The sequence below is a fragment of the Anomaloglossus baeobatrachus genome, chromosome 6 (genome assembly GCF_048569485.1).
Source record: "Anomaloglossus baeobatrachus isolate aAnoBae1 chromosome 6, aAnoBae1.hap1, whole genome shotgun sequence".
NCBI classification, from domain to species: Eukaryota; Metazoa; Chordata; class Amphibia; order Anura; family Aromobatidae; genus Anomaloglossus; species Anomaloglossus baeobatrachus.
In genome coordinates, this window is record NC_134358.1 from 70520813 (window position 1) to 70542591 (window position 21779).

Here is a 21779-nt window from a genome sequence, read left to right on the forward strand (position 1 = left end):
GTAAAACGTATGGTACTATGAAATATATCGCAAATCATGTGGAAGGTAAAATCTGTAAAACATCCTATAGAACATCTTAATTTTAACATGTAATAATCTTCTATCTTTATATTTATTCCGTGTAAAGTGTTAAAGGCAACTTCCTTCTGTATAGTCTGGTTCAATAGGTATGAAAACATGACCCTATGCATATCAATTAGGTGAGAAAGAGATATAGAGAGGGAGAGAAAGATAGGTAGAGAAAAAGGGAAGTAGGGGAAGACATGGGGAAATGGGGGGGGGGGGGGGGAGGTCTGTATTGTGATGCCGCGCCACTCCTGTGTCCGGGAGCCCATCCCAGCTTCTTGAATATTTATTGTGATAGAGCGCCTGTGAGTAACCAGATTTGGAATTGCTGTGTTTCTCTATACTGAAGCCACGGATACCAAACCGAAAAACACAAGGAGTCTTTCCCCTCGTCAAACGCTCTCAACTCCTCCAGACGCCACAGGCCATCCATAGCCTCTACCCTGTCTGCTCTCCTCAATGTACAGGGGGATCTCCAATGCCGGCTTAATGTTTTTTTTTACGGATACTACACATACTCATACATTGACTGACACCAGTTCCATTTTTTCACAAACGAGATTAAAATACGGACATGTGGATGAAGATTTACACAGTTTGTGGCCCACTTTCCTGAAAGTGGACAACCCCTTTAACTCATTTTGCAGCCAGCAATAGATAGCATAAAACCGAGGCTTTAAAAGGCAAACAATGCAAGATTTTTAATTAAACACAATTGCAAACATGGATTTATAGCTTCAATTAAGAAAAAATGATCTATATATATTTCTGAAAATAATAATAAATCTGGTGAATAACCCTTTTAATCCCAACAAATAATTCTATATATTTGAAAAGGCGACCTGGGAAATAGTGTGAGAGAATACAAGCCATTTTGTTCTTATAAAAACCATCTTCTCTTATAACTGAATGATGTCATAGGGCTTAGCTATCACTGATGGGTAGATAAGTTTCACATTTCTATACACACCCCTGCGGCTCTTATTGGTGAATAGATATTTCTTTGTTTGGGATACTATATAAACTGGTCACATGATGTAATAAAGCAGAAGTCTCCAGTACACCATATTAGCGTGTGTGCTGTATTGATTTCCTCAAGTGCTTGTAAAACAAATCTTATTTTGGAGTTCCAATGGCATAGAAGGAGTGTATGTCACTCACAATAGTATAATGATATAGGTTTGTTGTCCTTTTATGGTTGAGGCCTAGTCCGTAGAGAAATGATTGGAGACCTAATTCTGGGCCTGGATTTGAGAAGCTATCATTTGGGTCCTTCTTACATGACAAGAATATTGGTTGAGGTTATAGGAGGTACTAACAATTTTGGACATTGCATAGCATGAATACTACTGGTGTGTCCTGTTAGTTACATACATAGGGAAGCGGTCGTTTTTGTTCTATTATAAAATAACTTTAAATAAAGAATTACATGATAAAAAAGAAAAATAAATACGGTAGATATTTTTATGTGGTTTCTGGATATGTATTTCTCAGCTACAAAAATCCACAAAAAAATAAAATAACTGTGTGACCGACCGTACCCTTAGTTACCCAAAGCAACCAATCACAGCACTACTTACATTTTTTAAGTCAGCTTAAGGAATGAAAGCTGAACTCTGATTGGTTGCTTTGAGCAACAAATAGTTTTTTCCTTTTTCACTTTTGCTAAATGAAGCTCAATCACAATCACAATCTACAAAATGTCCACTTTGAGGGCGGCTATGTTATGACTTTCTGATTGGTGGGTTCTGAGCAGGATGACCCCTTCATTCTCAGGCTATATAAGTATTAAATGGCTGAAAATGGAAAAGGCAATTCACATGGCCTATTTGTATGTACATAGTAAGCAGTTGCTCTCACGCCAGAGCTGACAAGCAATGGAAATGCTGCAGGCGACAAACAACAAGAACAATGAGTAAAATGTATTCGTAATTATAGCATAAAGGAGGTGTCACAACCTGTGATGGAAAATAAGTGGGGAGGGGCGGTGATGGAAACGGAGGGGGAGGCACTGTAGTTTTGCAGAATATCAAACATGCATTTACACTCAGCTTTATATATACAGTATTAGGTATGTGTGTGTATGTATATGTGTCATATATACTGTATATGTGTCATATATAGTGTGTGTGTGTGTGTGTGTGTGTGTGTCCGCTAAAGGAAACCGCACCGTCGCATTTACAATCACAAAATTTTGCACAGACACCTGATTTGACTCAGGGAACGTCATAGACCAAGTTTTGAGGGGAAAATTTAACCCTGCGCTTTACAATTATTCACAAAAAAACTTGCTTACATTAAAAGTCAATAGAGCTGGGAGCTACAGGTCATTAATAGGAGCTGTGATTGGTTGCTATAGGCAACAAAGGACATTATTCGTGTAAGCAGCTTATGTGTGAGGTAATATGATTTCGGTAGAGACAGAGAGAGAGACACACAGACAGACACAGCCAGAGACAGACAGACAGACAAAGAAAGAGGCAGACAGGAAAAGAGACACAGACAGGAGCAGACAATCAAAGAGAGGGACAGAAAAAGAGACAGAGCGAAACAGATAGAGGCAGACAGAGACAAAGAGAGAGACGGAGACACACAGACAGAGGCAGACAGTCAGAGAGACATACAGAGAGACATACAGAGAGACATACAGAGCGAGAGACATACAGAGAGGCAGACAATGACAGACAAAGACAGAGAAAGACAAAGATAGACAGAGAAAGACAGGGAGAGAGACAGACAGACAGAAGTGTGACAGACAGAAAAGTGACAGACAGAGAGGGAGAGAGACAGAAAGACTATCTCGGGCATCGCCGGGTGCTACAGCTAATCACTAATAAATGACCTTAGTGATTTTGTTACTCTAACTGACGCCAAGAAATAATATCTTTTATTCAGGCCAAGTAAACCACCGAGTGATACAGTATCTCTGAGAGTTCCTGCCCTTGATGAAACCTGTGAGCACTGCCATGGAAATGCCATTGTTTTCTATGGCTCCATGCCAGACTAAAGAACGCTGTTTGGTCTTGCAAGCCGCAGAACAAAGCTTCAGTCTACAAGGCCAAAACATTCCAAACAAGACGAGCCTTATCGAAAGACCGAGATGAGAAAAAGCCTTCATTGAGAGATGGGAATAAAATGACTTCCAGCGGATCAGTGACAAGCAGGTCATAATATTGACTCTGAGAAATGGGAAAGAGCAAATTTCCTCTGATTTATCACTCAAGAGGAAAAGAACACTTGGATGATAAAAGCGGCTTTCATACAAGTTTACGTCAAGTAGTGAGGGAGTTGTAAGAATAAAGTGTCTTCTGGAAATAAAATAAACTTTAATAGGTCACAGTCTTCTGAAAATAGGGAAAGTCTAATACTGACCAGTTAACCCAGTCTCCATACTAGTGAGAGAATACTAAGTGCGCTCCTCAGTCTGGAGGACACAGCGCACTAAATTTATTGAGAACTATGTAATGCTTTGGTTGGTGACACTTCCAGAGAATTAAACACTTTATGCTTAGTTCTTCTACAGATTTCCAAGTGATTCCTCGTAATCAGTTTATAGGCAAAAGACTTTCTAACAAAAGGATCCAGTTTCCAGTGAAAATGTCACACCGGAGCAAGAGAATGCCAGTGTACAGCGCAACACTGAGGGAAAACCAGGGGAGATGTTAAGGAAGGCCCTGGCGATTGGGAGAGGGGTCACTACCTCACACTCATCTGTGATTGATCCCTGAGCCGCCTAACATCCAAAAATGGGTCCTCCTCCTCCGTGCGCCATCACGTGCCTAGACCCTACCTAACTCGGAACTTACCCTGGCTAGCAGGTAGGTCAGCCAGACACTTGTCCCACTACTCAGTAAAATAAATTGAGGAAGGTAAGACAAACGGGTAGGGAAAGACAACAAAAAGCACTCCTTGTTTTTTATCAACTTCACAGCTCCAACTGTAACACCACAGCTATGCAGAGACAAGCTCCTTCAACATGGTCAGGGCAGAGAATCTATCACTGGCATGGGGTAAATCCAGGAGTGGGTATATATAGCGGAAGAGCGTGATGATAAAATGCTCCAGCTGTGATTAAGGCTAAGAGTAATCTCAGTCAGCATGGAAAAAGTTCTTAACCCTTTCTGCATCAACAGAAAGTAAATCCACCTGCGGACACAACACTCTTGAGACAGAAGAGGACCCGTAACCAGGTCAAAAGTGGCCGGTTTTGCTCCTATTTTCTTCACTCTCTCTTGATAAGAGTGTCATGGTGGGACAAAGATAGTAGATAGGCCCCGTGTAAGAACCGTATACGGGACCTTTTCAGTCCAATAATGCACTTGTGACAGAAGCCGCTAGATGTGTTGGAGGTAGTCGTGGGCCCCTTATCATTTGGGCCTCGGTGTGGCTGTACAGATAGCACCAAAGGCATGTCCGCTCTTGCTAAACACCATAAAAATGAACACCACATGAAGAGTGAATGAATGTTTGGAATTGTAATGTGGATTTAAAAACAAAAATCACAAACCAAAACCTGCTTTACACGTTGCAATTTCACATACGATATCGTATGCGATTTGCAACGCCCCCATCGTATGTGCGGCATGTTCAATTTATTGAACGTGCCGCACAAACGATTAACTCCCATCACACGTACTTACCCGTCCATACGACCACGATGTGGGCGGCGAACATCCACTTCCTGGAGTGGGAGGGACGTTCGGAGTCACATCGACGTCACACAGCAGCCGGCCAATAGAAGCGGAGGGGCGAAGATGAGCGTGACGTAAAACATCCCGCCCACCTCTTTCCTTCCGCATTGCCGGCTGGAGCCGCAGGTAAGATCTGTTCAATGTTCCCGGGGTGTCACACACTGCGATGTGTGCTGCCTCGGGAACATTGAACAAATCGGACGTGCAATTCTTCAGGATTCAACGACATGTATGTGATGAACGTTTTAATGTTCAATCGCAATCGCACGTACCTGTCACACACTGCAATGTACCTTACAATGCCGGATGTGCGTCACTTATGACGTGACCCCGCCGACACATCGTAAGATATATTGTAGCATGTAAAGCGGGCTTAAAAGATCAAGATTGCTTGTTAAAAAAAAAACAAAAAAAAAAACCCCTTTTTTAAAAAGCTCTAATTATACTAAACTTTCCATAAGTGTTAAAGGTGTTACCTTTTAAGATAAATTTCCTTCTCTGTATGTGTTCCATCAGTCCTTCATTAATTAAAGGGAACCAATCACCAGGATATTCGTCTATAACCTAAAGCCTGTGCTATACTGGCACTATCAGGCTGATTCTATACATACATTTAGTGGTCACCTCTGATGTATAAGTTTTGAAATCCAAGAAAGTAAAGTTTATAAAAATCGGCAGCTGCTTGAGTGACAGCAGCTGAGTATCAGATAAAATCTGTGGGGGGGTGTATTTATACTTATCCCCTCCACCTGTTAGAATTAGCATAAGTATTATACAAACGACTTAACATTTCACTTACAGGACCTGTGGTGAGGTCATACCCATGTGACCAGAAGGGGCGGGGCCTCAGCCAATAGGAAAATGTTGCTTCCTGATATTAGGTTTGTTGGCTGAGGCCCCGCCCCTTGTGGTCACATGGGTATGACCTCACCACAGTACCTGGAAGTGAAAAGTTAAATAAATTGTATAATACTATGCTAATTCTAACTGAGGGAGGGGATAACTATGAATACCCCCCCAGATTTTATCTGATCCTCAGCTGCTGATTCTCAGTTTTTTCCTTGCTTCCTGGTTTACACCTTAGGGAGGTTGTTTTCCTGGTTTTGCTTTGTATCTGTTTTCTTGCAGGTGAAGTTTGGTTTCTTTTGTGTTGTGAGCATGGGGGTTCCCCCTTTGCATGCGCTGCTGCAGGAAAAGGGATTTTCTCGCTGTCTAACTTGATTATTTGCTCTTCTGCATTTTTGTGGTTTTTTTGGTATTTTGTTCTCATATTATTTACAGGAGTAGCTGATATAGTGGGGGAGAGATTGTTCGACCTCCAGGGCCATTTTTTACTATCAGGAGTTTGGTATTTTTCTATAGGGATTTTGCACTGACCACAATCAGTTTCCTTTCTTTTTCTTTGTATCAAGTTAGTTAGGCCTCACCTTTGCTAAATCTATTTTTCTTACCTGTGTATTGTGTTTTCCTACATCACCGTAATCTTTATATGTGGGGGGCTATCTACTCCTTTGGGGACTACTCTGAGGCAAAGTAGATTTCCTCATTTCTTTCTGTGAGGTGTAGCTAGTTTCTCAGGCTGTGATGAGGCGTCTAAGTTTTTAGGAACGCTCCATGGCTACTTCTAATGTGGTCTGATAGTTAGGGGATTGCAATCAGCCCAGGTTCCAACTACTCCTGTTTTCTTGGTGTTTTTTCACCAATGGGAGTTTTTTGTAATCTCCCACGGTTACCGGATCATAACACAAGCTTGTAAGTACTGTGCATTTTCTTCTGTCTGGCAGTGGTGGTAGTTGTCTAAGACAACAAACTGTCAAGAAAAGAAAAAACTGTAAAGAGCTGTGGAAAGAAAGCGCAAATAGGGTCTTACCCAAATATATGCGGGTTGAGGTCAGGGAGCAATAATACTCACCAGATGGAGTTGTGAAAGTCACAACTACTGTAAAAGCATGGAAAACTTGACCAAGGCAGCAGCAACCCAAGCGGCAGATAACAGAGAGAGGTAGAGAAGGGTTTTCATATGCCGCGCCAATGATCACTGTTCATATGATATGATTAATGTATCTTTAATTTGCACAGGTCTACGCGTTTCAGGAGGCCCAGCTCCCTTCCTCAGGACAGTCAGGCATAAGAAAACATCAAATCAGTGAGATTTGATGTTTTCTTATGCCTGACAGTCCTGAGGAAGGGAGCTGGGCCTCCTGAAACGCGTAGACATGTGCAAAATAAAGATACATTAATCATATGAACAGTGATCATTGGCGCAGCATATGAAAACCCTTCTCTACCTCGCTCTGTAACAAAAGAAAAAACTGTTAAGCTATGCGCCCACGATTTGGACATGCTGCGTCTTGGACGCGAGTGTTGTCCGCAGGAGACCACGGCTGCCTGTGCCCATGACCTAGGTTCGTTAAGACTTTCGCTCTGTGCTCCCTGCGGAGAACACTCGCAGCTCCGCAGCAATAAAATGACATGATGCGGCTTGGGAAGCCACACTGCAGGTCAGTTTACGCTGTGAGAATAACAAGCACAGTGGACAGATTTCTAGAAATCCCATCCACTATGCTTGTACTGTACAACGCAGCATTTTGGAAGCAGGAAAAACACCCTACTTCCAAAACGCTGTGAACCCTGATCGTGAGCACGCAGCCTTAGGGTACGTGCACACGATTAGGACTCAGCGGATCCTGACCTGCTGGGCTATGAGACATATCTGCAGGAGACCGCTGATGCTTCTGCCCACGATCAGGGTTCAGGGCACTGCGGTCTTTCGCTTGTGTTCTCTCTATGGAGGACACTTGCGACTCTGCAGCAAAGAACTGACATGGTGCAGCTCAGAAAGTCGTACCGCAGGTCAGTGTCTGCTGCGGGAAAAACAAGATAACAGAGAATAATAGAGATAGGTGATAATGCCGCGCCACAGATCACTTCTGGAACCGTAAAGGCCCCGTCACACTAAGCAACATCGCTAGCAACATCGCTGGTAACGAACAACTTTTGTGACGTTGCTAGCGATGTTGCTGTGTGTGACATCCAGCAACAACCTGGCCCCTGCTGTGAGGTCGTTGGTTGTTGCTGAATGTCCTGGGCCATTTTTTAGTTGTTGCTGTCCCGCTGTGAAGCACAGATCGCTGTGTGTGACAGCGAGACAGCAACAACTAAATGTGCAGGCAGCAGGAGCCGGCTTCTGCGGAGGCTGGTAACCAATGTAAACATCGGGTAACCAAGAAGCCCTGTCCTTGGTTACCCGATATTTACCTTTGATACCAGCCTCCTCCGCTCTCACTGCCTGTGCCGGCTCCTGCTCTGTGCATATGTAGCTGCAGCACACATCAGGTAATTAACCCGATGTGTGCTGTAACTAGGAGAGCAAGGAGCCAGCGCTAAGCAGTGTGCGCTGCTCCCTGCTCTGTGCACATTTAGCTGCAGCACACATCGGGTTAATTAACCTGATGTGTGCTGTAACTAGGAGACTGGGGGCTGGTCACTGGTTGCTGGTGAGCTCACCAGCAACTCGTGTAGCCACGCTCCAGCGATCCCTGCCAGGTCAGGTTGCTGGTGGGATCGCTGGAGCGTCGCAGTGTGACAGCTCACCAGCAACCTCCTAGCAACTTACCAGCGATCCCTATCGTTGTTGGGATCGCTGGTAAGTTGCTTAGTGTGACTGGACCTTAAGATTAACGTATCTTTATTGGCATAGGTCTACGCGTTTCAGGAGCTCCGCTCCCTTCCTCAGGACCGTGAAGAACCAAGAGACATCAAATGTGATTTGATGTCTCTTGGTTCTTCACGGTCCTGAGGAAGGGAGCGGAGCTCCTGAAACGCGTAGACCTATGCCAATAAAGATACGTTAATCTTACGGTTCCAGAAGTGATCTGTGGCGCGGCATTATCACCTATCTCTATTATTCTCTGTTATCTGCCATCGGGTGGCTGCAGCCTGGATCAATACATTACATGCGATTAAAGGGGTTGTGACTTGCACAACTCCATCTGGTGAGTATTCACTCCCCCTTCCTCACCCCATATTATTGGGGTAATACCCTATTTGCGCTTCTTTTTCCACAGCTTTGTACAGCGGGAAAAACAAGCACAGTGGGCATGGGATTTCTAGAAATCCCATCCACTGTGCTTATACTGTACAACGCAGTGTTTTGGACGCAGTGAAAACACCCTGCGTCCAAAAACCTGTTATCCCTGATTGTGGCCACACCCTTAATATCTAAAGAACAGCTGAAAATTTCAATAAGCAGTAAATTGCAAGATTGCTTGTATTTACAAGCACTATCCCAAAATAACCATTTGGGAAGATGGGAATACAGCTTTAAGATATGTCGCTTGATAAGGTTAAAGGGAACCTGTCAGCAGATTTGGGGCCTAGAAGCTACGGCCACCACCAGTGGGCTCTTATATACAGCATTCTAACATGCTGTATATAAGAGCCCAGGCCGCTGTGTTGAACGTAAAAGCACTTTAGAAGACTTACCTAGAACGGTAGCTGCAGTGGAGTTGGGTCATATGGGCGGCTCCATTGTCCGGTGCCAGCGCCTCCTCTTTCGGCCATCTTCGTTTTCCTTCTGAAGCTTTTATGCATGACGCATCCTACGTCATACACACTCGCCGATCCTGTTAAGGCACACTACAATACTTTGATCTTCCCTGCTCAGGTCAGATCAAAGTGCGCCTGCGCAGGACTTAAAAGCCGGCGAATGTGGATGACGTAGGACGCGTCATGCACCCCGGCTACAGAAGAAGGAGGACGAAGATGGCCGGAAAAGGAGGCGCTGGCATTGGAGAATGGAGACGCCCCTATGACCCAACTCCACCGCAGCGACCGTTTAGGTAAGTATTATAAAGTGATTTTTATGTTCTACACAGCGGCCTGGGCTCTTATATACAGCATGTTAAAATGCTGTATATAAGAGCCCACTGGTGGTGGCCGCAGCTTATAGGCCCCAAAACTGGTGACGGGTTCCCTTTAAAATACTTCCAGAATTAAGAAAGAACTATATGTAACAAATAAGAGACCCTTACCTCCATTCTGGTAGCTGCGATTGCTTGGTCATAGTGTTCCAGAAGGTTTGGAAAGAACGTCATATTGTAGGACATTCCCATACATCTAGGCACCATGATAGGTTCACAAGTGAACAAACTGTGACCTTCCACAGCAGGCAGCAGTAACGTGCACAGGATGGTGACCCCCAAACACCACATCTTGACAGCCAGCTGAGATGTAAAGGTATCGCAGCACATTAAGTCCAGGCTGAATGGAGTCTCATCAAGTGTATGAATATCCCGATATTAGGAGGCTATGGATGATGACGTATCCGGGCCTTACAGTGAACATTCTCTGAAAGTAACACAATGCCGGGCTGTGGAATAATACAGCATTTACTTCTCGGGAGTATCCTGCGCATAGGGGAAAAACAAAACAGGATGATGATTAGCATAAACAAATAAAAACATCCCGTACTAAAATATTACAGTACAGTATATACAACACGGCAGCTGTAATTACATCCTTCATAAATCACCTTGATGATAGGGATGATAGGGATCATTCCAATATGCTGTATCAATGAGGTTACCAAATCCATTATAAAGTTAATGGGAACTCTACTGATATACACCAAATCCCAAAAGCCAGGTCGGCAACGCCCCCGCTGAGGATCACTAAAGCGGTCACATTGGCTTCCAGGTCTATGATCTGCAGCAGAGCATAGTGCGCTGTTTAGTGATTGCAGTCCATAGTGGTTTATGATCACTTTCTAAATAGCAGGCAACAGGGGGGGGGGGGGGGGGGGGGGGGGGGGGAAAGGTATACGACGTCTACAGTTCGCTAATGCAAATGTTTTCTGGTTCCCGTTGATGGATCCTTTAAAAACAATGATTTTTATTTTTTCAGGCTGCAAGTATCCCCCAACATCTTACAACAGAGAAAACCAAGCTGAAATGATACAAATAGGATCACACCCCCTCTCCAGAGACCAGTGCTACCAAATTTACAAGACCACCACCTGTATGGAGGTAGCATGCCTATGCAGTTGAGCAAGCAATAGCTGATAACTGTATGGGACATTCACATAGTTTTCTACAGTAGATTTTGCAGTTGATCCACATTGAGTCTGCTCCAAAATCCTCCTTCAATGAAATCGTTCATCTCTTTTTTGCTATCTCATCTGAGAGCAGCATAAAGGTGGGCAAAGAGACCCCAAATCCATCGATGTATCACTTAGTTTACTGTGTGCAGCGGTTCTGACACAGTTTTTACTTTTAGCATGCAGCAGAGAGGAGAAAGCTAACCACACCCACACCAGGCTCTGTATGTACAATGTCTATAGACCGTGATCTACTGTATTTTTCGGGATTATAAGACGCACTTTTCCTCCGAAAAATTTGGGAGGAAAATTAGGGGTGCAACTTAAAAGCCGAATGTAGCTTACTGGGAGGTGGAGAATGGGCGCTGTGCTGGCTGCACTGGGCGCTGGGTGGAGCAGGGCAGTGCGGCGGGTGAGATGCTTTGTCGGTGGTGCGGGACTGTGCTGGCTACAGTGGATGAGAAGCTCTGTCGGCGGTGCGGGGCTGTGCTGGCTACAGTGGATGAGAAGCTCTGTCGGCGGTGCGGGGCTGTGCTGGTTGCACAAGTGAGATGCTCTGTCGGCGGTGCGGGGCTGTGCTGGCTGTGGAGGATGAGATGCTTTGTCGGCAGTGTGAGGCTGTGCTGGCTGCAGTGGGCACTGTGTGGAGCAAGGCAGTGCAGCAGGTAAGATGCTCCAACGGCGGTGGAATCTTCAAATAATATCGCCAGGAGTTGGCACGTCCGCAGATGGAGCTCTCTGATTGTCATTGAGCCGAGAGCTCAATCGGCGCAGGCGCCGATTCTGGGTGGCATTATTTGAAGATCGCACTGTTGACATAGCATCTCACCCCTGCACTGCCCTGCTCCACACAGCCAGCACGGCCCCCGCCACAGCCAGCACAGCCGGCCACACAGCAGTCGGAACAGCTCTACTCCAGCACCGCTGCTGCCTCCTGTGACCTTCTCACCACCACTGTCGCCCCCCTATGGCAAGACACCACTGAGAGTATAAGATGAACCCCATTTATTTATTTTACCTTTTTTATCTCTATATTTGGGGTGCATCTTATAATCCGATGCATTTTATGAAACGAAAAATACCGTACTGATCAGAAGAGGGGGGGTGTCGGGACTACCAGGCACATGCTGCTGTAGTCAAAGTAATGTTAATCTCCTGGTTCTAAAACAATCATTGCAAGTAAACAGCAAGAGCTTGATAAGAGAAGCATTGCTTCCATGTTTTAACCGGTACAGCATGCAGTCTTCAGATTACATAGCAAAAACCTGATGGCAATTTCCTTAAAAAAAACAAACAAACAAAAAAAAAAAAAACCTCTTCCACTGCACTTATTAATTTCTTCGTAAAATTCACTTCTGTCCACATGAGCTGATGTAAAGAGGTTTTTTTCCTTGACAAGGCTTGGAAAACCTCACCAAGGGGGAAAAGGAAGAGGAAGGGACAGAAAAAAAAATAAAAAATATATATATATAATAGTGGCTTGCCAATTATTTGAGGAAGATGTCTTTTGGACTTTGCTACATATCTTACACTGGTAAAAATAAAGTGTATGTTCACACAGTTTTTGGAGTGGAACTTGTACTTTTTGGAGTTTCTGCTTCAAAAATGCATAAAACCCCCCCCAAAACCTCAGTGCGAGCATAGCCTTGGGGAAAAAAAAAGCCAGCAAAAAGGTGAATCAATCAATAGCCTTCTGAAGTGATTTTTGCTTGAAAAATCCATTGGGATTTTTCCGCTTTCAGAAATCTGTATGAACCTAGTCAAAGTAATTGAAGGATTATTTTTTAATGTGGATTTTTAAGCAGATCTGCCTTGAAATCTACATATGAACAAGCCAAACAATTAAAAAATGATCATTCTGACCCTATATTTGCACACATAGAAAAAATAAAGATAGTAGTCAATCAATCAAAAAGTTCAAGTGTCAGAAAACAGTTTTTCTGAGAATGGGATAATGACACTGATACGAATACAGGGTGTAAATATAATGAGGGTCCGTGACATTGCAGAAAAAGGACAGAAGAATATGTTCAATCCGCGCTGCTGCTGAAGACTTTCCAAAGGAAGATCGAGGACACACTAGAGAAGATGATTGGTTTTATTTAACGCATTTCAAAGCCATAACAAGCTTCTTCAGAAAAGGAACCACAATACCTTCTGAGAAGAACAGTGACTTTAAAGGGAACCTGTCACCAGATTTGGTGACTATAAGCTGCGGCCACCACCAGTGGGCTCTTATATACAGCACTCTAACATGCTGTATATAAAAGCCCAGGCCGCTGTGTAGAACATAAAAATCACTTTAGAATACTCACCTAAACGGTCGGTTCGGTGCAGATGGGTGTCTCCGTTCTCCGGGGCCGGCGCCTCCTCTTTCGGCCATCATTGTCCTCCTTCTGAAGCCTGGGTGCATGACACGTCCTACGTCATCCACACTAGCCGGCATTAAGGTCTTGAGCGGGCGCGCTACAATACTTTGATCCGTCTGCGCAGAACCTCAATGCCGGCCTGTGTGAATGATGTAGTACGCGTCATGCACCCAGGCTTGAGAAGGAGAACAAAGATGGTTGAAAGAAGAGGAGCCATACACGGAGAACAGAGACGCCCATCTAACCCATCTGCACTGAACCGACCGTTTAGGTGAGTATTAAGCACCTTTCACACATCAGTTTTTTGCCGTCCGTCACAATCCGTCGAATTTTGAAAAAAATGGTTTCGGCGACTGATGCCACTGGATCTGTTTTTTTCTCATATACTTTCATTAGCTATAGATGGCCTCACATTTCATTCGTCGTTCGACAGATCCGTCGAAAATTGTTTGTCCATCGGACGATGACAACAAAGTAATGTTTTTTTTGTCTACGTCGAAAAAACGGATGGTGACGGATCCGTCACTTGGTAGAATGGAAGCCTATAGGCGCAGAATTCATTGTCATCCGTCAAATGACGGAATCCAGCGACGGATTTTGTTTTTTTTAACTGATCATGCTCAGATGGGGTGTAAATACACTGTATATATGATGCGACGGATCCGTTGCATCAGTTTGTCTACAATCTGCAAGAGATCCGTCGAGCCAATGGATGGTGACTGATGACAAAAAAACTGATGTGTGATAGGGACCTAATAAAGTCATTTTTATGTTCTACACAGCGGCCTGGGCTCTTATATACAGCATGTTAGAATGCTGTATACAAGAGCCCAGTGGTGGTGGCCGCAGCTTATAGTCACCAAATCTGGTGACAGGTTCCATTTAAGACCATACAAGCCATATGGAGAAAGAACGACTGCCAATTAGATTGTCCGGTCCCGACACAGATTACATACGGTCTACATAGGGAGATATGCTGCCCACAGTGATGATATCTAGGCCCACCTAAATATGTGATCATCCGACAAACAAGCATTGGCCGATTGCTGCCCTATTAATATCAGCCACAAAGATAGAACGAGCATTCTAACAAACACACGAGGACAATTTTCGGTCTCTGTAAAAAGGACCTTCGAGCTCTGGAAATTTTCCCAATACTAAGCGTGTTAACGCTTGTTGGGAGTTACACAGATACGAGAACTCTGCTGTATTCTTTAGTTATTTAAAATCACTTTCATAAATGTTACAATCGCAAGAACTCTCATGGATATTAATCCCTGCATGGTCCATGATGTATAAATCCAAGATGGAGAAAGTTGGGGGTTTACAAAGAGGGGTTCCTGCTGACGTCGCAACTGCACAGGCTACTCCACTGTGGACCGGGGGAGGGTGAGTGCGGTAATCTGCAGTCACACTCCTCACATGGAGAGACTGCTGTTCCAAAAAATGGGGGGTACGTTCTGTGAGCGTGCCCCTCATATTCTGGAATGAGGTTACTGCAGGTCACTCTGCCCTAGGTTGGACCGGGGCAGTGTGAGTGCAGTATTCTCAGATTACTGCACCCACACTGCTCATGGAGAGCTTGCTCTTCCAGAAAATGGGGGATACGTTCCCTGAACGTGCCCCCCATATTCTAGAAGATCCAGAGTCGGCGTGGGACCTCCAAAATGGATTACAGCGACCGGAATTTCTTTATTTTCAATAAATTGGTAAAAGAGGAATGTTTCGGGGAGTGTTTTTTCAAATAAATTTTTTTTTGGTCTTTTTTTTTTCTATTACTTGACTGGGTTAGTGATGTCGGGTATCTGTTCAGATGCCGTGACATCACTAACCCCAGGGCTTGATGCCAGGTGACATTACAGCTGGTATCAACCCCATATATTACCCCGTCTGCCACCGCACCAGGGCGCGGGATGAGCTGGGGCGAAGCGCCAGGATTGGCGCATCTAATGGATGCGCCACTTCTGGGGCGGCTGCGGCCTGCTATTTTTAGGCTGGGAAGAGTCCAATAACCATGGCTCTTCCCACCCTGAGAATACCAGACCCCAGCTGTCCGCTTCACCTTGGCTGGTGATCTAATTTGGGGGGGACCCCACGTTTTTTTTTTTTTTTTTTAAAAAACGCCTGGGGAGCCCTCCAAATTGATCACCAGACAAGGTGAAGCTGTCAGCTGTGGTTTGCAGGCTACAGCTGTCTGCTTTACCCTAGCTGGCTATCAAAAATAGGGGGGACCCCACGTCGTTTATTTTAATTATTAATTTTTTGGGGGGCTAAATACAAGGCTAGGCACCCTTTAGTGCCACATGAAAGGCACTAAAGGGCGCCAGCTTAGAATATGCAGGGGGTGGGACGTTATATATGTTTGACATCTATCCATTCATCCATTGTAGCATTTTACGCTGTGTGCCCGCAATCAGGGTTTGCAGCGTTTTGGGCGCAGAGTGTTTTCCCTGTGTCCATAATGCTGCGTTGTGCAGTAGAAGCACAGTGGAAGGATTTTTAGAAATCCCATGCCCACTGTGCTTCTCTTCTCCGCAGCATACACTGACGTGTGGCGCAGCTTCCCGAGCCTCAGCATGTCAATTTATGCTGCGGAGATGAGTGTTCTCTGCAGGTAGCATAGAGCTCCACAGCTGCCTGAACCCAAATCGTGGGCATGGGCAGCTGCGTTCTCCCGTGGACAACACTCACATCTCTGCAGGAGGCTGACACTGTGTACTAGACGCCGTGTCGCTGGATCATGGCCACATAGCCTAAAAGACAGCAACATTTTTGTGAAGTACCTGTGGATTCAAAATGCTTACTATACTCCTGAATAAAATCCAGTTTCCAAAATGGAGTCACTTGTGGGGGGTTTCTGCTGTATAGGTACCCAAGGGGCCCTGCTAATGTGACATGGTGCCCGCAATTTATTTCAACTTTTCCAGAATTCAAATGGTGCTCCCTCCATTCCAAGCCCTCCCATTTATCCAAACAGAGGTTTTTGGCCACATGTGGGGTATCCCTGTGCTCATAAGACATTGGATAACAACCTGTGGGGTCCACGGTTTGCTGTGGTCTCTTGAAAAAGTGAGAAATTTGATGCTAAAGCAACAGTTTTGTGAAAAAAATGAAAATTTTCAATATGGCAACCTAAGCTTATCAAATTCTGTGAAGTACTCGTGGATTCAAACTGCTCACTATACACCTAGATAAAAGCCTTGAGGTGTCTTGTTTCCAGAATGAAGTCACTTGTGGGGGACCGCCACTGTTTAGGCACCTCAGGGGCTCTCCAAATGCAACCTGGCGTCCGCTATTGATTCCAGCCAATTTTGCAGTCAAATGGCACTCCTTCCCTTCCGAGCCCTGCCATGCGCCCAAACAGTTGATTTCCACCACATATAAGGTATCGCCAAACTCAGGAGAAATTGCACAATAAATGTTATGCTGAATTTTTTCCTTTTACTCTTGTAAAAAAAAAGCTACCTGGTTGAAATAACAATTTTGTGGTAAAATTTTAATTTTTTTTTTTCATGGCTCAACGTTATAAAATTCTGTGAAGCACCTGAGGGTTCAGGGTACTCACCAAACATCTAGATAAATTCCTTGAGGGGCCTAGTTTCCAAAATGGGGTCACTTGTGCGGGGTTTCTGCTGTTTAGGTACCTTAGGGGACCTCCAAATGCGACATGGTGCCCGCAATCTTTTTCAGGCAAATTTCCTTTCTAAAATTCAAATATTGCTCCTTTCGTTCCAAGCCCTCCCATTTGTCCAAACAAAGGTTTCAGACCACATGTGAGGTATCACCGCGCTCATAAAAAAGTGGTTAACAAACCTTGAGGTCAAATTTTTGGAATTACCTCTTGAAAAAGTGAGAAAATTGATGCTAAAGCAACATTTTTGAGAAAATTATTAAAATTTTCAATATGACAACGTAACGTTAACAAAATCTGTGAAGTACCTGTGGATCTAAAATGCTCACTATACCCCTAGATAGAAGCCTTGAGGGGTCTAGTTTCCAAAATGGTGTCACTTGTGAGGGATTTCTTCTGTTTAGGTACCTTAGCGGACCTGTAAATGCAACATGGTGCCCGCAATCTATTTCAGCCAAATTTGCTTTCCAAAATTCAAATATTGCTCCTTCTGTTCCGAGCCCTCCCATTTCTCCAAACAGAGGTTTCTGACCACATGTGGGGTATTGGCGCGTTCATAAGAAAGTGGGGAACACGTTTTGGGGTCCATTTTGTTGTGTTATTGCTTCTAACAGTGAATAAATTTGGGTTAGAGCAACATTTTTAGGTAAAATTTAATTTTTGCTTTTTTTCATTCCACATTGCTTTTGTTCATGTGAAGCACCTGAAGGGTTAATAAACTTCTTGAATGTGGTTTTGAGTACTTTGGGGGGTGCAGTTTTTAGAATGGTGTCACTTTGGGTATTTTCTGTCATCTAGGCCTATTGAAGTCACTTCAAATGTGATGTGGTCCCTAAAAAACTGGTTTTGTAAATTTTGATGTAAAAATGAGAAATTGCTGATAAACTTTGAACCCCTCTAACTTCCTAACAAAAAAAAATTTTGTTTCCAAAATTGTGCTGATGTAAAGTAGACATGTGGGAAATGTTATTTATTAACTATTTTGTGTCACAGAAATCTCTGGTTTAACGGTATAAAAATTCAAAAGTTGAAAATTGCTAAATTTTCAAAATTTTTGCCAATATTCAATTTTTTTCATAAATAAACACAAAAAATATTGTCCTAAATTTGGTACTAACATGAAGTCCAATATGTGACGAAAAAACAATCTCAGAATCACCGGGATCCGTTGAAGCGTTCCAGAGTTATAACCTCATGAAGTGACACTGGTCAGAATTGCAAAATTTGGTCTGGTCATTAAGGTGAAAATTAGCTCCGTCACTAAAGGGTTAAGTATTTGTTGCAGACATTTCTGCATCAAAAATGTGTCACTTGGCAAGATATCTGAAATTGCTGCAGATCTGCAAGGAAAAAAATAAGCAGCGTTTGCATGAGAATTCAGGAATCTCATAAACTTTGCTGGTACTAGGAAAGGTTTCAATTTTTGTGACCAAACTGTACAGAAGAAAAAATAAAATTAAAAAAAAAAAAAAAACACAAACAAAAAAACACAACAAATGGTTTAAGAATATGAAACAATGACAGAAATAAAACCGATTATGTTTTGTATCACTGAAAGGGTTCAGTTATTGAGATTGGGCTGGCCATGACAGGGTTTTGATGTGGTGGTCCTTCATCCACACATTGATTGACCTAGTTGTGTGGCATGGCGCATTGTCCTCAGAGTTGGGGAGCATTGCCTGAGCAGAAGGAAGCAACTGGTTTTCCAGCATAACCTTGTATGCGGCTTGATTCATACGTTCTTCGCAAAGTTTAACTTGCCCAATTTCTAGAGTAAGGTAATCTTCTCTGATGAGTCTAATTTTCAGCTTTGCCCAACACCTGGTCGTCTAAAGGTTAGACGGAGACCTGGAGAGGCATACAAGACACAGTGTCTTGCACCCACTGTGAAATTTGGTGGAGGATCAGTGATGATCTGGAGAGGCTTCAGCAAGGCTGGAATTGGGCAGATTAAAATTTGTGAAGAACGTATGAATCAATCTGCATACAAGGTTATCCTGGAAAAACAGTTGCTTCCTTCTGCTCAGGCAATGCTCCTCAACTCTGAGGACTGTTTTTTCCAGTGGGACAATGCGCCATGCCACACAGCTAGGTCAATCAATGTGTGGATGAAGGACCACCACATGAAAACCCTGTCATGGCCAGCCCAATCTCCAGACCTGATCCCCATTGAAAACCTCTGGAATGTAATCAAGAGGAAGATGGATAGTCACAAGAGATCAAACAAAGAAGAACTACTTAAATTTTTGCATCAGGAGTGGAATAAGGTCACCCAAGTTATGGCTTCTGAAAGAAGAGGATTTAAAATTAAAAACTCAAAATAAAAATTGGATGTCCTTAAAGGGAACCTGTCATCAGAAATTTCGCCCAAAAGCTAAAAGATTCCCCCTCTGCAGCTCCTGGGCTGCATTCTAGGAAGGTCCCTGTTATTATTGTGCCCCATGTGAGACCAAAATAAAGCCTTTATAAAGTTCTACCTTTTTGTATGCAGCTTCTGTAAATGTGTCACGGGGGCGGGCTCTCTGCCGTCCGTTATTCTGCCTCCTGGTCCTGTATGCCGCCCCCATCGCTCCTTTCCATATCTGATACACCGCCCACTGCTCCAGCCATCCCCGCGCATGCCCAGTGCCAGTCTCACGGGACTGAGCAGTGTGACCGCTGGTGACGTGTGCGCAGGCAAGTGATTATGGGCGGGACTGTGACTGTTATCAGCAAGTACCCGCCCATAATCTCTTGAGCGCGCAAACCTCTCCAGCATTCACACTGAGCTCAGTGTAGATGCTAGACTGTATGGGCTGCTTCCAGGGATGACGTCCCTTTGTCATGTGATAGTATTTTGAACACGCCCCTATCACATGACAAAGGGACGTCATCCCTGGAAGCAGCCCATACAGTCTAGCATCTACACTGAGCTCAGTGTGAATGCTGGAGAGGTTTGCGCGCTCACGAGATTATGGGAGGGTACTTGCTGATAACAGTCACAGTCCCGCCCATAATCACTTGCCTGCGCACACGTCACCAGCGGTCACACTGCTCAGTCCTGTGAGACTGGCACTGGGCATGCGCGGGGATGGCTGGAGCAGTGGGTGGTGCATCAGCTATGGAAAGGAGCGATGGGGGCGGCATACAGGACCAGGGGCAGAATAACGGACGCCAGAAAGCCCGCCCCCGTGACACATTTACAGAAGCTGCATACAAAAAGGTAGAACTTTATAAAGGCTTTATTTTGGTCTCACATGGGGCACAATAATAACAGGGACCTTCCTAGAATGCAGCCCAGGAGCTGCAGAGGGGGAATCTTTTAGCTTTTGGGCGAAATTTCTGATGACAGGTTCCCTTTAAGGAGTTACTACAGAACAGTCCAAAATTTCAGGCGCTAGCTATAGATCTTACTGAATTCAGCCAACCCAACAGTAGATTTTACAGAAGCTAAAAAAAAAATACACAGAGAATTCATAATATAAAATGATAGATATCTATTATTCAGGTAGGTAGATCAAAAAGATTCACACTTCCCTGGCCCATTTGGCAACTAGCCTTCCTTATCTGTCACTGAACGCCGGCATTCTGGGTGCCTCTTGCGATTAGTAGGCCCCAGCACCAAAATGGACGTTGGACCGAGGTAACGAAAATCTTTTTGTTCATCGCCAATATATATTATTATCAGACCAGACACAAAGACAGTTTTCCGAAACTAACCGGTGTTTTTTATGCCAGTGTTGGTGCTGGGCCCTAATATCACCCATGTTCTATGTAGCGGAGCAGTTTTTAGGCCGTATCAGGCACCTCGTTCCTGGTATATCGCTACATCAGCACTCGTTAATCTTGTGTTACCTCTACTTTTTGTTCTCCTGCCATTACCAATGACATTTTCCTATGTATAGATCTTACAATGCTAATTATGTACACAGCCAAGAGTCAGTCTCCGTCACTAGCCTTAGGGTACCTTCTCACTTAGCGATGCAGCAGCGATCCGACCAGCGATCTGACCTGGTCAGGATCGCTGCTGCATCGCTACATGGTCGCTGGTGAGCTGTCAAACAGGCAGATCTCACCAGCGACCAGTGAACAGCCCCCAGCCAGCAGCGACGTGCAAGCGACGCTGCGCTTGCACGGAGCCGGCGTCTGGAAGCTGCGGAGACTGGTAACTAAGGTAAACATCGGGTATGGTTACCCGATGTTTACATTAGTTACCAGCGCACACCGCTTAGCTGTGTGTGCAGAGAGCAGGGAGCCGCGCACACTGAGCGCTGGCTCCTTGCTCTCCTAGCTGCTGTACACATCGGGTTAATTAACCCGATGTGTAATGCAGCTACATGTGCAGAGAGCAGGAAGCCGCGCACACTGAGCGCTGGCTCCTTGCTCTCCTAGCTGCTGTACACATTGGGTTAATTAACCCGATGTGTACAGCAGCTACATGTGCAGAGAGCCGGAGCCGGCAGCACAGGCAGCGTGAGAGCTGCGGAGGCTAGTAACTAAGGTAAATATCGGGTAACCACCTTGGTTACCCGATGTTTATCTTGGTTACAAGCTTACCTCAGCTGTCAGACGCCGGCTCCTGCTCCCTGCTCGCTTCATTTGTCGCTCTCTCGCTGTCACACACAGCGATCTGTGTGTCACAGCGGGAGAGCGGCTTTGAAGAAAACGAACCAGGGCTGTGTGTAACGAGCAGCGATCTCGCAGCAGGGGCCAGATCGCTGCTCAGTGTCACACACAGCGAGATCGCTAATGAGGTCACTGCTGCGTCACAAAAAGCGTGACTCAGCAGCGATCTCGGCAGCGAGCTCACTGTGTGTGAAGCACCCCTTAGGATCAACTGATAAGGATCTGCTAATGTTTCTGAAAATCCCTAGATCAGATACTGCCACCTTCCCTTCAGCTTACCGGGCATTTGGCTGTGGAGACGCTACAGATTAATATTGTTT

The 21779-nt window shown here is 44.6% G+C and overlaps 1 protein-coding gene across 1 annotated transcript in view; it reads right to left on the reverse strand.

Moving 5' to 3' along the window:
• Positions 1-21779, reverse strand: part of FZD6 (frizzled class receptor 6) — a 107393-nt gene that overhangs the window by 67510 nt on the left and 18104 nt on the right. The window contains exon 2 of the mRNA XM_075353026.1: positions 9791-10165. Coding sequence (XP_075209141.1) covers positions 9791-10009 — 219 coding nt within the window. The 5' untranslated portion in view covers positions 10010-10165. The remainder of the gene's footprint in view (positions 1-9790; positions 10166-21779) is intronic.